The sequence below is a fragment of the Triticum urartu genome, chromosome 5 (genome assembly GCF_003073215.2).
Source record: "Triticum urartu cultivar G1812 chromosome 5, Tu2.1, whole genome shotgun sequence".
Classification (NCBI taxonomy): domain Eukaryota; kingdom Viridiplantae; phylum Streptophyta; class Magnoliopsida; order Poales; family Poaceae; genus Triticum; species Triticum urartu.
The window spans coordinates 563,833,541-563,852,956 of NC_053026.1; the positions used below are offsets into that span (position 1 = coordinate 563,833,541).

General features: G+C 47.7%; 1 protein-coding gene across 1 annotated transcript; it reads left to right on the top strand.

Moving 5' to 3' along the window:
- Positions 1–12,486: 12,486 nt before the first annotated feature.
- On the top strand, positions 12,487–14,209 carry LOC125506035 (transcription factor JUNGBRUNNEN 1-like). Its single transcript, XM_048670919.1, has 3 exons — positions 12,487–12,775; positions 12,864–13,162; positions 13,278–14,209. Exons 1-3 carry the CDS (start codon positions 12,529–12,531, stop codon positions 13,767–13,769), a joined length of 1,038 nt encoding a protein of 345 aa, XP_048526876.1. The 5' UTR covers positions 12,487–12,528; the 3' UTR covers positions 13,770–14,209.
- The last annotated feature ends 5,207 nt before the right edge of the window (positions 14,210–19,416 follow it).

Below are 19,416 nucleotides of genomic sequence, written 5' to 3' on the forward strand. Positions count from 1 at the left end.
TCTTCTGCGGATAGTCCAGATTTGACAACACAAAGGTCTTATAATAGTACAAAATATTCAACCCTTGCCATTTTGTACAGTCAAAAGTAGAACTACTGGATGGTTAACTTAGAGCAACTCCAATGGGGCGACTCATTTCATCCGTCCGCGTCTGTTTGAGTCGGCGCGGATAAAAATGGTGGCACAACGTGCCGATCCAAACTCAAATCGTGTCCGCCTGGCGTCCACGCCGACCCATTTCCAATCCAAAATTGCGCCTGAAATGCGTCGGTGCGGACGCGCCGCGCGTCTCCTCGCCGTCCGCCGCGTCCCCACCCGGCGGCCACCCAACCGCCACCGGTCGTCTTATTTATGACGACCACCGACAGCGGGTCCACGCGTCAGCCAGTGGAAGCGTCCTTTTTCAACCACGCGTGCGGCGTGGTCGGCCTCATCCACTTCTCCCGTCCACATCTGGCCCCCACCACTCCCTTTGCTTCCTCGCCGGCGACCGCAAACCCTAGCCATGGGCCTCTTCGGCAGCAGCAATGACAAGGGCAAGGGCACCCACGGCGCCTCGTCCTCCCGTGCTCCCCTTCCCCCTCCTCCTCCGGCGGCGACGCGTTTCCGCCCTGGTCGCCGGCACCTGCACATCCCGGTGCACCAAGCGCGGTGGCACTGGGAGTACAGGCAGCCATTGCCGTACCCCGATGTCACGCTGCCGCACCATTGGCATCTGGATCCGCAGCAGATCCCGGTGCCGACGGTTCCTCGTACCCAACGGGCGCACGACGACGAGGTGCGCAGGCGCCGCGTGGTGCTCACGCCGGAGCAGCGTCGACTGCCAGAGTACGCCGACTCCCCCAACTGGGAAGCGTGGTTCGCCCTCAAACACGAGGAGCAACGGCGCTCGGGTGTCGACGCCGTCCCGCCGCCGTTCCCACCGCCGCCCCCGCAGGTAGAGCCGGAGGACATGGAGGCGGAGGCGGAATACCAAGCCGCCCTCGAGGAGGCCCTGCAGCACGCGCTGGAGGCTAGCCGCCTCGAGGAGGACGCGCACTGGGATGGACTGGAGCAAGCCCTTGCCCTGTCGGCAGCGGGGGACTCTGTCCATACCCCGCTCTTCGTGCCGCCACCGCCACCGTCGCCGCCCGTCCAGCCCAAGCCGGAGCCGACGCGTAAGCGCTCCCCGCCTCCCCCCCACTTGGCCGGAGGAGGCCTACTCGTGGACGGGTCAGTACCGCGAGTGGGTGAGCACGCCTCCCGTCCACTTCGCCGCGACGCCGGAGAAGGAGGCGGCCCACCTCGAGCGATGGAAGAAGCACTGGCTCCGCCAGGAGCAGGCCGACGGCGAGGAGCAGATGCGCTACGACGCCATGCTCCAACGCGACGCGGAGGCGCTCCGGCTCGAGGAGGAGGAGGAGCACGCGCGGCTTGCCGCAATGCCGCCGCCCCAGCAGACGCCGGAGGAGGCTGCCCTGGCAGCGTACCAGGCGGCGTTCGGGTGGGCTGGCCCTGCTCCGGTCTTCATTGACCTCACCGACGACGGCGGCGTCGACGACAAGGGCAAGAGCAAGGCCGACGACGTCTAGGGCAGCGTGCCGGGCGGCAGCAGGCGGGCGCAGACTTTTTTTAATGTTTAATAGATTTAGGTGGACTTTGGCCGGCGTTTGACCGGCCACTTCATGTTTAATTATGTTTATTTCGTGCAATTTATTATTATTTTTCCACGGCGGCACTTTTGGATCGGCCTCCTCGTTGGGTGGTCAAGCCGATCCATTTTAAAATGCAGATGCGCACGTCCGCCTGGCCGATCCAAATGAACAAAAAGCGAACAAAGCGCGCGTCCATTTGGGTCGTCCAGTTGGTGTTGCTCTTAGCCATCACCTTGTCTGTAGAGCCAACAGAAGAACTTCCAAAAAAACGGAGCCCCTCATCTTGGTCACTTTGCTTCCAGCCTAGTTCCTCCTACTGTACTCGGGGATCGGCGGCGATGAGGAAATTGCAAGAAACAAGGAACAGAACATGCATGCATAACACGACTGACAGTGATGAAGATTTATGTAACTTGAACAGACCTGAAAACAGTCACATAGTTATCTCACATTTTTCCTTGGTTCCCCTGTTTCCGGATACTGCTCAGGGAAAGATACTGTCGGCCAACCTGAAAGGAACAATTCTGTCACTGGACATCGAATGCGATGGTTGGAATGCATTGTGGCTGCTTGACCTTGTAGATCATTTCAAATTTGAGCTGGCTTGTAAAGCATGCTTCCTGTATGTTCTCTGTCCAGGACTAGGTACAATTCTTAGTTACATAGGCTGTATGGTACAATGCTTATGATGTTGCTATTATCTATTCCCTCCGTCGCAAAATAAGTAACTTAATTTTATACTAACTTTGATACAAAGTTGGTATAAAGTTGAGTCACTTATTTTAGGACGGAGAGAGTACTTATTTATCTTGCAGAAGTTGCTCTTCTGACAGTATGAGCAGCATTACTATACCGCATTTGTGAGAGGTGTCTCTAATCTCTGAAATGATGTCGCTAAGAACTACAGTCTTCAATGAATTATTTGGCGCAAAAGTACATTTCATCTGTTGGTGTTTAGTTCTTGGGCCCTGATTCGGGCTCCATCTTTCCTATAAGTTGGTTGGACAGAAAGGGCCAAAGGTTGACGCACTGTACTTTTCCTGGACGAAATACAGGGAACCGTTGTACTGAAAGGAGTGAGCAATTCAACTTCTACTGCTGTATCACGATTATATGCCGATCTTTTTGACAAACTAAGTTTACATAGAATTCCACAAGCATCAGAATATTTAAAAAATAAAATCTACAGACCGTATCAGAAATAGTAACCAGATGTCTAATACATTCACGATTTTGCTGTTCAGTAGTCGTCTTTCGAATAGTAATAGGCTGGGCATAATTTTCGTATAACTTCTGTTCATCAGTTGAAATCTGTGAAGGACGGCCAGATAAATTTCGAAGCTCACCAAAAAAATCTGTGGCCAGGATAATAACCAACGTGCTTAAAAAACACTTGTCGCCTTGGATGATCACACGATTTTTGTTTGCTGGGGTTTGAGTCTGAAATCTATCATGAAAATAGCTGACACCTGTCGCTTGTCAGTGCTACGTGCTAGAAACAAAAGATATGCATTTGACCTATTCCAGAAAAACAAATCACCCAGTACGTAACTAGAAACAAAAATTGCATCAAACCTAGTCTGGTAGACTGGCACCCATTTTCCCTAAGTGCAATCGAACTCTAATACGGTAACTAGGGATTAGCATGGACCGATTAAGCTAATCTACTGTGTATTAGCAGCCAAGCTGGGCAACCTTGGAACGACTCCTGCGCTTGATCCTGTCAATCAATAACCCCACCAGTCACTTCTCTCCACCCATGGTTAATTAACCTAAAAAAAGGCAACAAGTGTCCCTTATCTTAACAGAAACAAGGCGGTAATATGCTGCTTCCAGTTGAGAATTCATACTGGCTAGTTTACTCAGTCATCTCAAACACAAACAATCAGTGACTATACAAACATGAAGATCTTGTGACCAATGTGCAGCACCCAGTAAAAAACTCGCCACGGGCAGCCTTTTCACCCGTGCCAGTTCTTGTTTTCTGTGTTGAGATGTGGAGCATCGATCCGATGTCGACTCTTGACTAGAGGACAAGAACCGTTCAAAGGCGCCATTTTTCTTTCGCTCTCTCTTGGAAGGTTCGGAAGGATGAGATGAGGCTTCTCCAAATAGAAAGGTGAAAGGTGAAAGGTGAAAGATGAAAGAGTGGGAGAATTGTTCTTCCCTGTTGTTGGTGCATCAGTGATATTATTACTGGCTGGCGTACGCGTGCGCGGTAACGTGTATGTCTATGGGAAACGGTAAAAGATTCCAAAGCTTCTGAAGTTTTTAATTGGTTAGCGGCACCTTCCGAGAAGAAACGAATCGGATGCCAAAGGTCATGGACTCATGGTCATGTGAATTTTGTCTACATAGCCATGTAAGTCAAACGGGGTTTGTTGTTTTACTGACCAGTTGAACCGTTCGACATGTCACTTTATTTTTCATTGCGACCTAAAGGAGCGTACAATTTAGACAGACGATGTCTACAATGTTCATTCATGCCAATTGTCCATAGATTGCCTAAGTATATAAGCTTTACGATTTGTGAGTGTAAACTAAGATGATGCATGTAGAACAGAAAAATAATTACAGTATATTGTTCCACTGTAAAATCTTACAGTTTTTTTTAACAAGTACATTATCTCTCTTTGTTCCCTTTCCATGCCGACTTTTTAGCGTGGCACCTCTTGTGGATAACTGAAACCACGTTGTTCACCCGCAAAAATAAATAAATTCTAAAACCACTTTGTTGCAATGTTGCACTGGCTAATTTTAGGGATTTCCAGTAAAAATAAAGAATCCAACCCTCCCCTAGTCTCCACCCTATTCCCTGTTTTTGTGATTTTCGCAAAAATAAATAAGTCTGGCCCTCGCCCTACCGTTACGGCACCGCGTTGCCAGTGACAAAGTAGGCATCAATATAATCTGGAGCTCTCTTCTATTGGTCAAATCACACAGCGGAGTTATCTATACATTTTCCCTACCCCTAATTTATATCACAATGAAGAGAAGAGGAAAAGGAGGGAGGAAGAGATACACCTGCTTTTGTTTTCCTTTCTCGCGATGGAGCAAACAAGTATGTTTCGCGGAATATGGCGGCGTCAGATGAATAATATAGAGGTTCTGGGATTGGCATTGAGGAAGGGTGCCTGCAAATGTTCGAGACTTTGTATTGGAGCATGATTCCATTGGTCAATACCAAGGCCATCCAAACAATGGAATTAGAGAGTTCCGAATACCAATTCCCAATTTGGAGGCACAATATCAACATCCAAACACATCTTTATTGGACATTTTTTACAATATGTCCAAGCCCTCGAGACCCTACACCAGGAGAAGTTGAGACTATGTACTCCCTCCGGTCCTTTTTACTCTGCATATTGAATTTGCCGAAAGTCAAACTTTGCTAAGTTTGACCAAATTTATATTAGAAATTATTAGCATCTATAATATCTAATAAATATAATATGAAAATATGTTCCAAGATGAATCTAATGATATTGGTGTTGTTATGTGAATGTCTATAATTTTTTATATAAACTTGGTCAAAGTTGGATGAGATTGACTTCAGACAAACCTAATATGCAGAGTAAAAAGGACCGGAGGGAGTACCAAAGATGTGTTTGAATGAATTCTCTCGTTAAAAGCCTGGCTTTTTGGAAAGCGGACTTGTAGGAAATTTGTACAGACACTTGGTTGGTGGTGTATAATAAGATCAAGAGACAATCCATTGGCGAACTAACTCGTGGTTGGATGGTTAGGAGGACAGTAATATCCCCAGCCCACCAGAGTTAAAGTCTTAGACTTGCATTGATGCTTAAATTTTTCTGGATTTATTTCAGGCCTTCTGACGATGTGCGTTCAGTGAGAGGAGACGTTTCATTGACTACGAAGGCGTCTATGACGACTTTGTCAATCTCAAGATGATATGCGGCTCAGTCTCTTGGAGGTGCCCATAGGGGTAGGGTGTGCGTGCGTGCATTCATAAGGATGAGTGTATGTGCGTATGTATGAGCACCTGCGTCTATATTGTGTTAGAAAAAGGACAACCCATTGTACACTATATTTTATTGTGATCTGTTAGCAACAAATGTCTCATCACATTTTTAGAATATCCTGTTACTGCAGATAAGATTAAGAGGCAACGAATTGTACACTATATTTCCCTTGTCATCTTTACATTACAAAGATAAAACTATCTTATATGAATCTAACCACGGAGAGATCGAGAAAAGCTAATTATGGTGTAGTCAAGACCTCCACTAGAACCTTTCTCTCCGCAGGTGGATCTCCCCATATCCGTGAATTATGTTGAGTAGTGAAGGGGGGCTGCTACAAATAAGCCGGATGATTTCTTAGAGAAATCATCCGCCTATTTAGCCGTTCGATTCGGTGCACTGGTGGCCGTTAAATTACAACGACGCCACGGTAGCAGCGAGTCAACGCATCACCATTGCAGATTTACAGTCCCAGCGCATCTCCAACGCAGCACCACGGATGGCTTCCGGCGAGCTCCATTGCGCCTTAGCGGAGCTCCGACGCAGCACCGACGCGCCGGCGAAGCTCTATTGCAACTCCGGCCAAGCTCCAATGCAGCCCCGGCGGAGCTCCAACGCAGCTCTGACGGCTCCGGCGAAGCTCCATTGCAACCCTGCCTGAGCTCCACCGCAGCGCTGCCGGCTCCGGCGAAACTCCATTGCAACTCCGACGGAGCTCCATTGCAGCCCGCGCGTGGTCCAAGGCAGCGCCGACGGCTCCGGCGAAGCTCCATTGCAATTCCGGTCGAGCTCCATTGCAGCCCTGCCAGAGCTCCACCGCAGCGCCGACGACTCCAGCGAAGCTCCATTACAGCCCGACGTGGTCCAAGGCAGCGCCGACGGCTCCGGCTCCACGGGTCACATGTCGCTTGCTACACTGCAGCTCCCCGCCGATTCACGTTGCAGCATCACTGGTCGACGGCGAGATTGTGGGGTCGCGGCGCTGCTATGGTTGGACTGGTCGCGCCTAGAAAAAAGAGAAGAAGCAGGTGGAGCGGTGGTGGCAGCTGGTGGTGCCTGCAGCAGCAGGTTGGGTTGGCTCATGCAGCGGTGGCTGCCGCGACGACGGGCCAGTGGCCGGTGGCAGCGTGCTTATCCTGCGTCCGGAGAAAGAAATAGGGATTTGCTTCTGCAGAGGTAGGAGATGAAGGAGGGGCACGCGGAAAGGATAAGGTTGCCAGGTCCACGTCACGGGGGACACGCGTCGCTAGGACGAGGCGACTTACGCGTCGCTGTTATCATCCGGATGAAAATAAACGATTTCCGTAGTGAAGACCTCCACTGCATGGTGCAAGGCTACAGAGCCCAGCCTAAATGCACTTATTTGTGTTGGTAGTACAAGTACAACGTTGTAATGGCTACCCGCCAAAATAAAAGCGTTGAAAAGAAACATCGTACGAAGGCCAGTTTTACTTTTACGCACAAACGCGCGGTAATGAATGAAGCAGAAAAGCTCCAGGCCTTGTGGTACGTACGTAAGTACTGAGCACGAACCAAGGGATGGAAGAAACGAGACCAGTTCAGTGTCAGTAACACGTGACGAAGCACATACATAGTTACATACGTAACAGGAATTAGCTGGAAATTTCCCGCTTAGCCGCGGGAGCAATCGTGCTCAGCCTCCACCAAATTAATCTTGTTTAGTCGCGTGCCGGCGTTCGTGGATGCCGACGTGGCATGCATGCATGCAGATGGGTAGTCCGAGCGCACGTGCATCGTGGGCCCTCATGAGTAGACGGAGCGGCGGCTGACCTGTTCCGCCGCCGGCCATGGAAAACGACTGTGTGCGCGCGCGCTCGGGAACGCGTCCTCGTCGCTTTCAAGTTTCAATCGTTGTCCCAACATTATTTTTGATAAAGGAAATATATTAATATCACAAAAATACTAATTACACTCGGCCTCTGCAACAACGCAATACCCTAATGGCACTTGGGATGGACACAACAAAAAAAGAAGAAGAAGAAGCTAAAAAAGAAAAGCCCTGCTACAAAATTTTGAGTCCATGCAGCAACAATACAACCACCATCAAAACAACACCTGAAGTCTAAGTTCTCCAAAAATGACGCCTCAAAGAAGGAAATAGTGCACAAACGCCGTCGTCGCCCGATCGTAGATCTTGGGATAGTCCCTGCTGTCAAAACAATGCCTTCAACAAGACCATTGCCAGGCACAACCAATTAAGGCCGGACCTTAGATTTTCACCTTGAGAGGTAAGACTTTGAACTGCACCTGTGCTGCCGCCCCACTTACATACCGCTGCTACAAATCTGAAACTCCAAGCATGTTCCTCATCGCCACAAAAGGCTCCAATCACCATTACTAGTCCTCCGATCTCGGCTTCCATGACATTCTCCGCCTCTGACTTCACCATGGAACTAAACATATCCCATGATGGCAATAGATAGCAGAGCTTCGCACCGCTCCGATCCCTCCTTAACGGAGAACCAGTGGGCACGACCGAATCCCAGCCAATCTAGCAATATCCAGGCATAACGCGCCCATGGGAGTTCGCCAGCGGAGCCTTCCGGAACCCGACACTCCGACCAGATCAAGGACAGGCGTCAGGCAGATCTTCGTCTTGTCACTTGAGGAACCCTAGGACCGTCCCCTTAAATCAGGCCGAGCCTGCAGCCCCCACGCCGCCGCGGCACCCCGGACCATATCGGGGCGGTGCGCGAATCTGGCGCCGCATCGGGAGCAGCAGGGTTCCCGGCGCCTCGCCGGTAGCCAACAGCGCGTCGTCGCGCATGGAGGAGCAGGCGACGCAAACGCCATGGTCGGCCCCCGCCTCGGCCTTGAATCCGAGGGGAAAACACCGCGCCGCGAAAGAGAGCTCGCCCCGCCACCACCATCCACGGCACGGGCTTAGCCCAGTCGCCTCCTCCGGCGACGGCGAGGGGAGGATGGAGGAGAGGGGCTTGAGGTGGCCGGCGGCTGGGTCTCCCCCGTGTTGCCCGCGAGAGCGATGTGGGGTCGGGCTGGGCCAACATTATGCAAGCAATTCAAAAAAAAACATTCTTTCACCACCAAAAAGGGTTCCAACGTTCTTCAGCGCCAGCGCGTACGGACGTTTTAGTCCAAGTTGCAGGAGCACGTTGCCTTGCAGTTGCAGGTGGGGCTGTATCTTTGGATATCGCTGCAATAGTTACTTGGCCACGAATGCAATGGGCGACGTGTAATGCTTTTTTTGGCCCAAGATAAGACGGCCTTGATGTTGTCACAGTGGCGGACCTAGCGTGTGTGCATGGTGTGCCGTGGCACACCTAGAGTTTGTGAAAAAATTTTATACCATATAATATTTTAGCCCATTTTAACTAAGCCAGCCAGTCAGGCCCAACTGCCATCACGTGAGCGACCCGGACAGAGCGAGCGAGCGAGAGAGATAGGCAGAGCGGCGCGATCTAATGGCCTAATCCCCTCGCGCTCGGCCGCTGCCCAACCAGGACGCGCCGCCGCTCGGCGCTCACCGCCTCACCCACTCGGCCGTTGCTGTTCTCCTTCGAAATCGAAGCAGCGCCGGCCACCGGAGCTCCTTCCGTTTGGCGAGAACAGCTAGCAAGCAGCAAGCGCCGCGACCCGCGAGCCGCCGACCCGTCGACCCGGACCAGAGGGCCGCCGCCGCCCCGGAGGAGCTCTTTCCGCCCGCGCCTCCCGTCCCGACGGCCGACGCCCTCGACCCCTCGTATCCTCTCCTCCGGTCCTCCACCGCTCGGCCTTTGCTTGATTCGATTCAGGTGAGATACTGTACTGGTACTGCCTCATGTTCTTTTTTACCCAGTACTGAAATGCAGAAATGTCTCGTCACTGCCTATATAACGAACAAACTGCACTGTCCAGTATGTAGTAATGTTTGCTGCACTGTTTGTTGATGTTCTTAAACATTTAAAAAGACCATTTAAAACTCGTTGAACCTGTCCAGTTTTCAGCTAGTAAACTGTAAACATAACCATTGATGATGCTTATTTGTGTTGTTCTTTTTGTTGTAATTGTACAACCGAAGATGAAGAGGAATGGTAACATTAAGTCCTTTTTTCAGAATTATGAGGCTGCTAAAAGAAGGAAGGTTGCAGCCGAAGAGTAGCCTGAATATGAAGATATAGTGTCAAATATTGAAGATGAAGCAGTCCTTCCTCAACCTCTAGTCCATTATGCAGAGATTGAAGTTGATATTGAAGATGGAGCATGTTGCAACAAAGAAGCATGTTCTTTATGATTTGGTCTACTTACTCATCAAATTGATATTGATTTTACCGGTGGCAACGGCGAGTGTTGAAAGAGTGTTTTCAGCAATGAATCTAGTGAAAAATAAGTTGAGGACTACTATGAGTGATGATCGCTTGAATGATTGCTTGGTGATATTTATTGAACGAGATGTGTTCATGGAAGTAAGCGAAGATGCCATAGTTGATGCTTTCATGGCAGTGCAAAAACATAGAGTTACCTAGTGATGTAATTTTCTACTTGTTCTTTTTTTATGTAAGACTACTCGTATTGTAATTGAGCACATTTGAGATATATTTTGTGAACTAAATTGTTGTGAGATTTGCATTAAGCTACTCATGTTATTATTTTGCCATATTTTGTCTGACACATGGATTAGGTGAGGAATTTTTTTTAAAGTGTGCACACCCTTCATTTTTTTCCTGGGTACGCCACTGGTTGTCATGTCCTCTGCCACGTAAACGTAAACGTAAACGTGTCACATTTTCTTTCGGACGAAAAAAACAGAGCCTTGTGAGAGAAATGTATTACTCGGCACGAGTCGTTCTACGGCTTTGCCTTGTATATAATAGCACACATTTTATTCGTTGATTCACATTAGAAAAATGCTTTTTTGGGGCATCACGTCATTGTATATCACACATTTTGTTCGTTGATTCACATTGGAAAATTGTTTTATTTCTAATACTCAGATGGGAGAAAATTCCTTAAACTCAACAAAAGAATGAATGTGTATCTATGCTGTACTCCCTCTATCTAAAAATACATCACACATTAATTTTGTTGTAAGTCAAACTTCATAAAATTGCACCAAGCTTATAAAAATAATCATCCACACCTGCAGTACAAAATCTACACCATTATATTCATCACGAGATACTCCCATATTTTAATATATGAAACTTATTTGGTATTGGAAATATGGATTTATCTTCTTTAAACTTAGTCAAACTTTAGAAAACTCGACTTGGGAAAAAATGAATACACAGTTATGTACGATATTTTTCTATGGAAGGAGTAATAAGGCATAGTAGTTAAAAAAGGCAACATGAGCATACTTAGCCGAACCGACATTAATCAATCGCCCTCTTGAAGATAACCCATATGTACGTTCCCGCAAAAAAATGTGTATGTGTCATCGAAGCATTGCTCACATTTGCTCCACGGTCAACAAAAGCTACATACATATCCTACTCCTCTCCATCATGCATGTTTTTTTAGACTACCCACAATGGAAGTAACATAGTTGATGACATCATACATATCTAGATCATATAGATAATGTGACAGGCAATTAATGAAGAAAGAGAGACATGTAGTAACATAGCTAGTTACTAATACTATGAGTAACATCACACGTATCAAGGCAAGATGAGTCATAACCTAATAAATAAAGTGTTGCATAACATCACACATATGTTACTTCCCATTGTAGAGATAGTAATATAGATGAGTAACATATACTCCCTCCGTTTCTAAATATTTGTCTTTCTAGACATTTCAAATGACTACTACATACGGATGTATGTAGACATATTTTAGAATGTAAATTCACTTATTTTGTTCCGCATGTAGTCACTTGTTGAAATGCCTAGAAAGACAAGTATTTAGGAATGGAGGGAGTACATAATACTAGTCTGAGTTATTACCCATTGTGCCTAGTCTTAGCGCATAGCAAAATGACTTACTACAACCCACCCTAACCCACCAGATTGTCCCCCAAACGTTTCTTCTTTCTTGCCCGATTCAGCTCCGCACCGTACGATTTTTTCTTCAGTTGGTATGCACAACATCATGCCGAGTCAGAGAGAGTACAGTCGATCCGTGTCTTAGTCCGTTGGTACTTAATTAGCACTTGGCAGCATCGCATGCGTCATCACAAAAGAAATAAGAAAGAAATCGTCCAACCAAGATATCTCTTTGTGTCTCTATAAGATCTACCCTTGGACACCAACACAACCGAATACGTTTGCGCATGTTCCTTTCTCTCATATCAGAGGACTCAGTCAGAGGCTATGTAATACGTAGTACGTACGTATGATGAGCTCATGCCCTTGATTAGTTCCCCACATCTACCTATGGTGGACACGAAGTGACTCTTCTCTATCGACGAACCAATCTATAGTTGAATGGTTAGATAGGCAGTAGTATTCTTAACCCACAGAGAGGGTACATATGATGCTCGGATTTATTTAGAATTTATTTCAGGATTTCTGACGATACGTGTCTCACTCTTTTGAAGGTGTTCATAAAGATAGGGCCGGTGTGCGTATGTGTGTTCATAGAGGTAAGTATATGCGCATATATATGAGCGCTTGTGTACTGGTGTTAAAAAAAAGACTTCTCTATCGATCGGGTGCCAAGTTGCATGCACTTTGCATGTTATAATAAGCTAGTACTATGTACGCAGTAAGCTTTCTCATTGGCGCAAACAAATTAACATCCTTTCAGAGTAAGCTGCTGCTGTGAAGAAGATTCCTCAAGATCCGCTGTGTGGCGGGAGAAGTCCGACCAAGCAACTTCATCTAGTACTTAGCTCCCAGGCCACCAAGCGCTTCCTATATATACAACGCATATGCACGACACAAGGAACAAGATCCATACAAGTATAGAACTAGGCAGAGAAGCAGCAGCAAGCAAGACGTAGAACGATGGTGGCCAAGGCGAAGATGAGCGCCATGGAGTTGGAGATGGAGAAGGTGATGAGCGACGGGGAGGTGGTGCTCGGCGGCGCCGGGGACGAGGAGGACGACGTGGTGCTGCCGGGGTACCGGTTCCACCCCACCGACGAGGAGCTGGTCACCTTCTACCTCCGCCGCAAGGTGGCCAGGAAGTCGCTCCGCATCGAGGTCATCCGGGAGATGGACATCTACAAGCACGACCCATGGGATCTCCCCAGTAAGCTCCTTCTCTCCATGCATCATCGTGCGCCGTGCAATTTCTTTTCTGGGACAAAGACTTTCTATCTGACTTGCAAATTACGCAGAGGCGAGCACGGTTGGTGGGGAGAAAGAGTGGTACTTCTTCTGCCTCAGGGGGAGGAAGTACCGGAACAGCATCCGGCCCAACCGGGTCACAAGCTCCGGCTTCTGGAAGGCCACGGGCATCGACCGGCCCATCTACTCCGCCGGCGGCTCCGGCTCCGGCGTGTCCGTTGGGCTGAAGAAATCCCTCGTCTACTACCGCGGCAGTGCTGGCAAGGGCACCAAGACCGACTGGATGATGCACGAGTTCCGCCTACCGCCGGCCGCGGCCACCAACGCCTCCCCGAGCATGCAGGAAGCGGTAAGTGGTCCACGCGTGCATTCCATTTCCACACAAAAATCACGGTGCGGACACCTGTGATGTGGTGCGGTGTGAGTGTAAGATTGACCCTCTGACGTGTGACCTGAAAATGCAGGAGGTGTGGACCATCTGCAGGATCTTCAGGAGGACCATCACCTACCGGAAGCAGCAGCAGCCGTGGAGGCCGGCGCCCGCGCCGTCCGCCGCCGACTCGAGCTCCAACACGGGGAGCTTTCAGTCGTCCGAGGCCAGCGACGAATACATGAACTGCCTGCAGGCTCCGGCACCCGCCGCTCCGTACATCCCCCAGCAGCAGCAGCAGCACCAGTACGTCAGTCAGACGAGCACGGTGGACAGCGGCAATTTCCTCTACGAGGACAACATGCACAACCAGCAGTTCCAGGGGGAATGGAACGCCGCACCCGCCGCGCCGGTGCCGGAGCAGAAACAGCAGAATCCATTGTCGACGGCCGTCGCCCTCCACCAGAATGACCATAGCCACGCCGTCGCCGCGAACGATTTCTACAAGGTCGAGGGGTACTTGGAGGAGATCGCTAGGATGTTGGAGGTCACCGATTCGGCAGGGCTTTACGACTACAGATCATAATGTTGATCAGCAGTAAACTCTTCGGCTCCGTAGGATCCCACGAGTTCGCCGACGGGCCGGTCACTCCTGCCGCCTCGATGGCCGCCGTTGCGCCCGGCGGCTTCGGTAACACTCGGCTGCTTCGGAAACTGAAAGGGACGGCGGAACAGCGACAGTGTCTGGAAACCGACGATGGCGACAAGCGACCGGGTAGTACTCGGCTTCTACCTTCTGTGGTGCCTGTGGATTGGTTGAATCGGGTCATCGGAAGGTCTTGAAATGGAGTAGTGTGGTCTCGGGTTGTCCGGGGAAGCAGCAGTCTTCATTGCTGGGCTCATGTACCTGATTAGTTGGGTCCATCTTGTCCTTGTTAACATGTAACAATGTCACTGATATCATAGCTAGTCCTGTACAATTGAAATGATGTAGGTAAGATTGTTTTTTGAGTTAGAGCAAACTATAATAAGGGGCTCCTCGAAAGCCTAGATTTGAGGAGCAAAAATGAGTTTTTATGGAGTTAAGCACTAGCTGGCAGATACCCTAAAACCAACTTTACTAAAAAAGTATAAGTTTGGCTCCCTAAAAATCTTCCCCAAATGACTATATTCGGTCCAACTAGCAACCCTAGAGCAAGAGTAGGGAGACAGCCGCGCAGCCCCTGTGCCATGATGCCACCATCGGAACTCACGCCGCTGGTGGTCCGCTGCTCCGATGAACGAAAAAATGAAATCCCACACCGCCCTGCTACTCCGGCGACCCTTGTCGGCGCTGAAATCCCGCCGACAACGAAGAATTTCACGATTCGCCTGTGGAGCCATGGTCGGAAGCGGGGAAGACAATTCGTGTAGCTGTGTGTGTTCTATGCCCCCAGGTGTGCGTGCATGTGCGTGTTGTGTCATCGCGATCTACCAAGTACGGGTGCCCCTCTGCTGAGAGTCCCTTCTTCCCCTTGCGCCACCGCAAGCTACCCACTGGGCGGCCCTGGGGTGCGCCTGGACGGCTGTCTCACACGGACGGAGCGACAGGCTCGGTCCCTCTTCCTCTCATGCTTCCATACCGGCGGATCCGAGGAGTGTGGCCTCCATGCTCTAAGGTCGACGCAAGATATGCGTCCGGGTGGCGGCAGGGGAGGAGGAGGAGAATGAAGGTAGTGGTGGTGTTCACGGAGTCCGAGATGACGTGCATCGCGTGTAGTTTCGCCGACATGGCTTTCCTCGCCAACGCAATCTACGTGCTCAATGAATTGCGTGAACCAAATGTATACTTTAGGAACGTAGGTTTTAGGGGATCTGCTAGCTGCAGTACGGGATTTCCCTAAAAAGCAAAGTGGGATAGGGTGCAATTTTGGTAGTTCTAGTATAGGGGATCTGCTAGAGATGCCCTTATAGCCTGCTTACATCACTTCTGCTTATGTGAAGGGGGAAGATATGAAAAAAATGAGGGCAGTGGGCTCTCATGCAAAAGCCTAGTTTTACATGTCCTCCTACGAAGAAAAAGAAAACGAGTAGATTGATACATGTACTAGTCTAATTGTCAACCTTATAGTCCGCCTTGCTATATGGGTGACTACAGATGATGCTATAGATAACATGGTAGACTAGTAGTCATGCTCTTACATAGATACGCTGAAAATATGAATGTGGCATTGTAAACCAGAGCTACCCCTTGCTGCTTCAGAGAGCATGCTGCACATGGACAAGATAAAGGAGCCAATGGTAGCCAACTATCTTCATGATGGCAGCAACCATTATATCACTTCCAAGATGAACGATGCCAAGGACATGCTCATGGGAAGGGGAAGTCTGGGTCCATTTTTTAGCCTGTGCAAATCTAGATGAAGTTATTTTGATCTGGATAGAGTTATTTTGCATTGATTGTGATGAGGTAGTGATTTGCTTTTCATCGACATTTTTTTGTGCTAATATGATACATCTGAGCAAAGATAAGTTAATTATCTGGATGAACTATGTTGCCCAGTTATTATGCTACTCTATTATTACTGCATTGTACGCCATACGAACGATATGTGATCAGATCATGTCGTCGGATGCATCCTTTAGGCGGTATTGGTCGGCCCCCGTTTGTGTCATGACAATATATTCTATCCCGTTAGGATTGGATTAGCCTAACATAAGAACACGATGTGTTTCACTGGAATCTAATTGTGAATGGGTCCTTCCTTCAATGTTGATTGTAACCATGCACTCTCGCATTCAGACATTCCAGTGGACAATAAAAAAAGGAAACGAAGATACCCACTAAGAGTTCAGATTTTCATGTGGCATCATCGAAGGGGGTTGTGCTAACTGCTAACTAAAGACAACCACACTTGCGGCAAGTTGCAAGGAAGCACGAAGTGTGGCTTTTTTACTTTTGAGAAAGGAGGCCTGGGCCCGGCATTAAATTAATGACACCCTGATAAGTAGGAAACAACAAAGATACAAGGTACAAGATGCTGAAAGATGATATTACAAGACACCTAACAAATAAGAAAACAAAAGAGTAAGCAATACACACAACTTGATTGTCAGATATCCTCATCCACCAACGCAAAAATGGATCTCCGATGATTTTGTTGTCCAAAGAGCAACCTCTAGCAAAATCACGGATGTCAGGGCATCACCCTAATGGCAGCTAGTTCATGAGAGCATTAGCTTCAACAACCCAAAGATTTCGAGCACAACTCTAATAGTTATGTACACACTGGCAACACCCCAACGGTGGTCAGAATCGTCAGACCATCACTCCGACGGTGTGGAACGTTTGGGTTCAACTATGATAGTTCAAAGATAGTCTTGCATGTCTTAGTAGCTCTGAGTCTTACCTAGTTTGGACGAAGACTTCAAGGCATCCTCTAACGAGTCTTAGCTAGCGACATTGGATCATGTCCACGCTAGATGATTGTGAAGTACTTCGCCTGAATTCATGGCATGCCTAACAGATGGGCCACAAGAAGCTCTATGGGGAACAAGCAAAGGTCAGAAGTCACCCGGATTTACCTGTTACACCGACAAAGAATGAAAATGTCCGTCTGCCATGTGAACCGAGGGCCATTTTGTAACGCCCCGGTCAAACCAACCAGTTCATCCCCGGTTCATGACCGTTGCGTCTGGGGTTTAGGTTGGCCATACATACTAATGATACGTCTCCAACGTATCTATAATTTTTGATTGTTGCATGCTATTATATTATCTGTTTTGGATGATTAATGGGCTTCATTATACACTTTTATATTATTTTTGAGACTAACCTACTAACCCAAGGCCCAGTGCAAATTGTTGTTTTTTTGCCTATTTCAGTGTTTCGCAGAAAAGAAATATCAAACGGAATCCAAATGGAATGAAACCTTCAGGAGAGTTATTTTTGGAACAAACGTGATCCAGGAGACTTGGAGTAGACGTCAAGAAAGAAACGAGGTGGCCACGAGGCAGGGAGGTGCGCCAGCCCACCTAGGCGCGCTCCCCACCCTCGTGGGCCCCTCGCAGCTCCACTGATCTACTTCTTCCTCCTATATATATCCAAATACCCCGAAAAGATCCAGGAGCACCACAAAACCCTATTTCCACCGCCGCAACCTTCTGTACCCAAGAGATCCCATCTTGGGGCCTTTTCCGGAGCTCCGCTGGAGGGGGGGTCGATCACGGAGGGCTTCTACATCAACACCATAGCCTCTCCGATGATGTGTGAGTAGTATACCACAGACCTTCGGGTCCATAGTTATTAGCTAGATGGCTTATTCTCTCTCTTTGGATCTCAATACAAAGTTCTCCTCGATTTTCTTGGAGATCTATTCAATGTAATTCTTTTTGCGGTGTGTTTGTCGAGATCCGATGAATTGTGGGTTTACGATCATGTTTATCTATGAACAATATTTGATTCTTCTCTAAAATCTTCTATGTATGATTGGTTATCTTTGCAAGTTCTTCGAATTATCCGTTTGGTTTGGCCTACTAGATTGATCTTTCTTTCAATGAGAGAAGTGCTTAGCTTTGGGTTCAATCTTGCGGTGTCCTTTCCCAGTGACAGCAAGGCACGTATTGTATTGTTGCCATCGAGGATAAAAAGATGGGGTTTATATCATATTGCTTGAGTTTATCCCTCTACATCATGTCATCTTGCCTAATGCGTTACTCTGTTCTTATGAACTTAATACTCTAGATGCATGTTGGATAGTGGTCGATGTGTGGAGTAATAGTAGTAGATGCGGAATCGTTTCGGTCTACTTGTCGCGGACGTGATGCCTATATACGTGATCATGCCTAGATATTCTCATAATTATGCACTTTTCTATCAATTGCCCGACAATAATTTGTTCACCCACCATAATACTTATGCTATCTTGAGAGAAGCAACTAGTGAAACCTATGGCCCCCGGGTCTATCTTTCATCATATAAGTTTCCAATCTATTTGGCTTTGCAATCTTTACTTTCCTATCCATATCATAAAAATACCAAAAATATTTATCTTATTATCTCTATCATATCTCACTCTCGTAAGTGACCGTGAAGGGCTTGACAACCCCTTTATCGCGTTGGTTGCGAGGTTCTTATTTGTTTGTGTAGGTACGAGGGACTTGCGTGTAGTCTCCTACTGGATTGATACCTTGGTTCTCAAAAACTGAGGGAAATACTTACGCTACTTTGCTGCATCACCCTTTCCTCTTCAAGGAAAAACCAGCGCAGTGCTCAAGAGGTAGCAAGAAGAATTTCTGGCGCCTTTGTTGGGGAGGTCTACGCACAAGTCAAGACATACCAAGTACCCATCACAAACTCTTATCCCTCGCATTACATTATTTGCCATTTGCCTCTCGTTTTCCTCTCCCCCACTTCACCCTTGCCGTTTTATTCGCCCTCTTTTCCGCTCGCCTCTTTTTCGTTCGCCTCTTGTTGCTTGCCTTTTGCTTTCTTGTGTGTTGGATTGTTTGTCACGATGGCTCAAGATAATACTAAATTGTGTGATTTTCCAATACCAACAATAATGATTTTATTAGCACCCCGATTGCTCCCCTTACCGATGCTGAATCTTGTGAAATTAATACTGTTTTGCTGAATCTTGTCATGAAAGATCCGTTTTCTGGCCTTCCTAGTGAAGATGCCGCTACCCATCTAAACAGCTTTGTTGATTTGTGTGATATGCAAAAGAAGAAAGATGTGGACAATGATATTGTTAAATTGAAGCTATTTCCGTTTTCACTTAGAGATCGTGCTAAAACTTGGTTTTCGTCTTTGGCTAAAAATAGTATTGATTCTTGGAACAAGTGCAAAGATGCTTTTATCACTAAGTATTTCCCTCCCGCTAAGATCATCTCCCTTAGAAACGATATTATGAATTTTAAGCAACTTGATCATGAGCATGTTGCACAAGCATGGGAGAGGATGAAATTAATGATACGTAATTGCCCTGCACATGGTTTGAATTTGTGGATGATCATACAAATTTTTTATGCTGGATTGAATTTTTTTCTAGAAATCTTTTAGATTCGGCCGCGGGAGGCACTTTTATGGAAATCACTTTAGGAGAAGCTACCAAACTCTTAGATAATATTATGGTTAATTATTCTCAATGGCACACCGAAAGATCTACTAGTAAAAAGGTTCATGCTATAGAAGAAATTAATGTGTTGAGTGGAAAGATGGATGAACTTATGAAATTGTTTGCTAATAAGAG

Excerpts from the sequence above, each read along its gene's own strand:
- LOC125506035 (XM_048670919.1), top strand. The coding sequence starts at position 12,529 with ATGGTGGCCAAGGCGAAGATGAGCGCCATGGAGTTGGAGATGGAGAAG. Across the intron at positions 12,776-12,863 it reads CGACCCATGGGATCTCCCCA|AGGCGAGCACGGTTGGTGGG; the intron begins GTAAGCTCCTTC and ends CAAATTACGCAG. Across the intron at positions 13,163-13,277 it reads CCCCGAGCATGCAGGAAGCG|GAGGTGTGGACCATCTGCAG; the intron begins GTAAGTGGTCCA and ends CTGAAAATGCAG.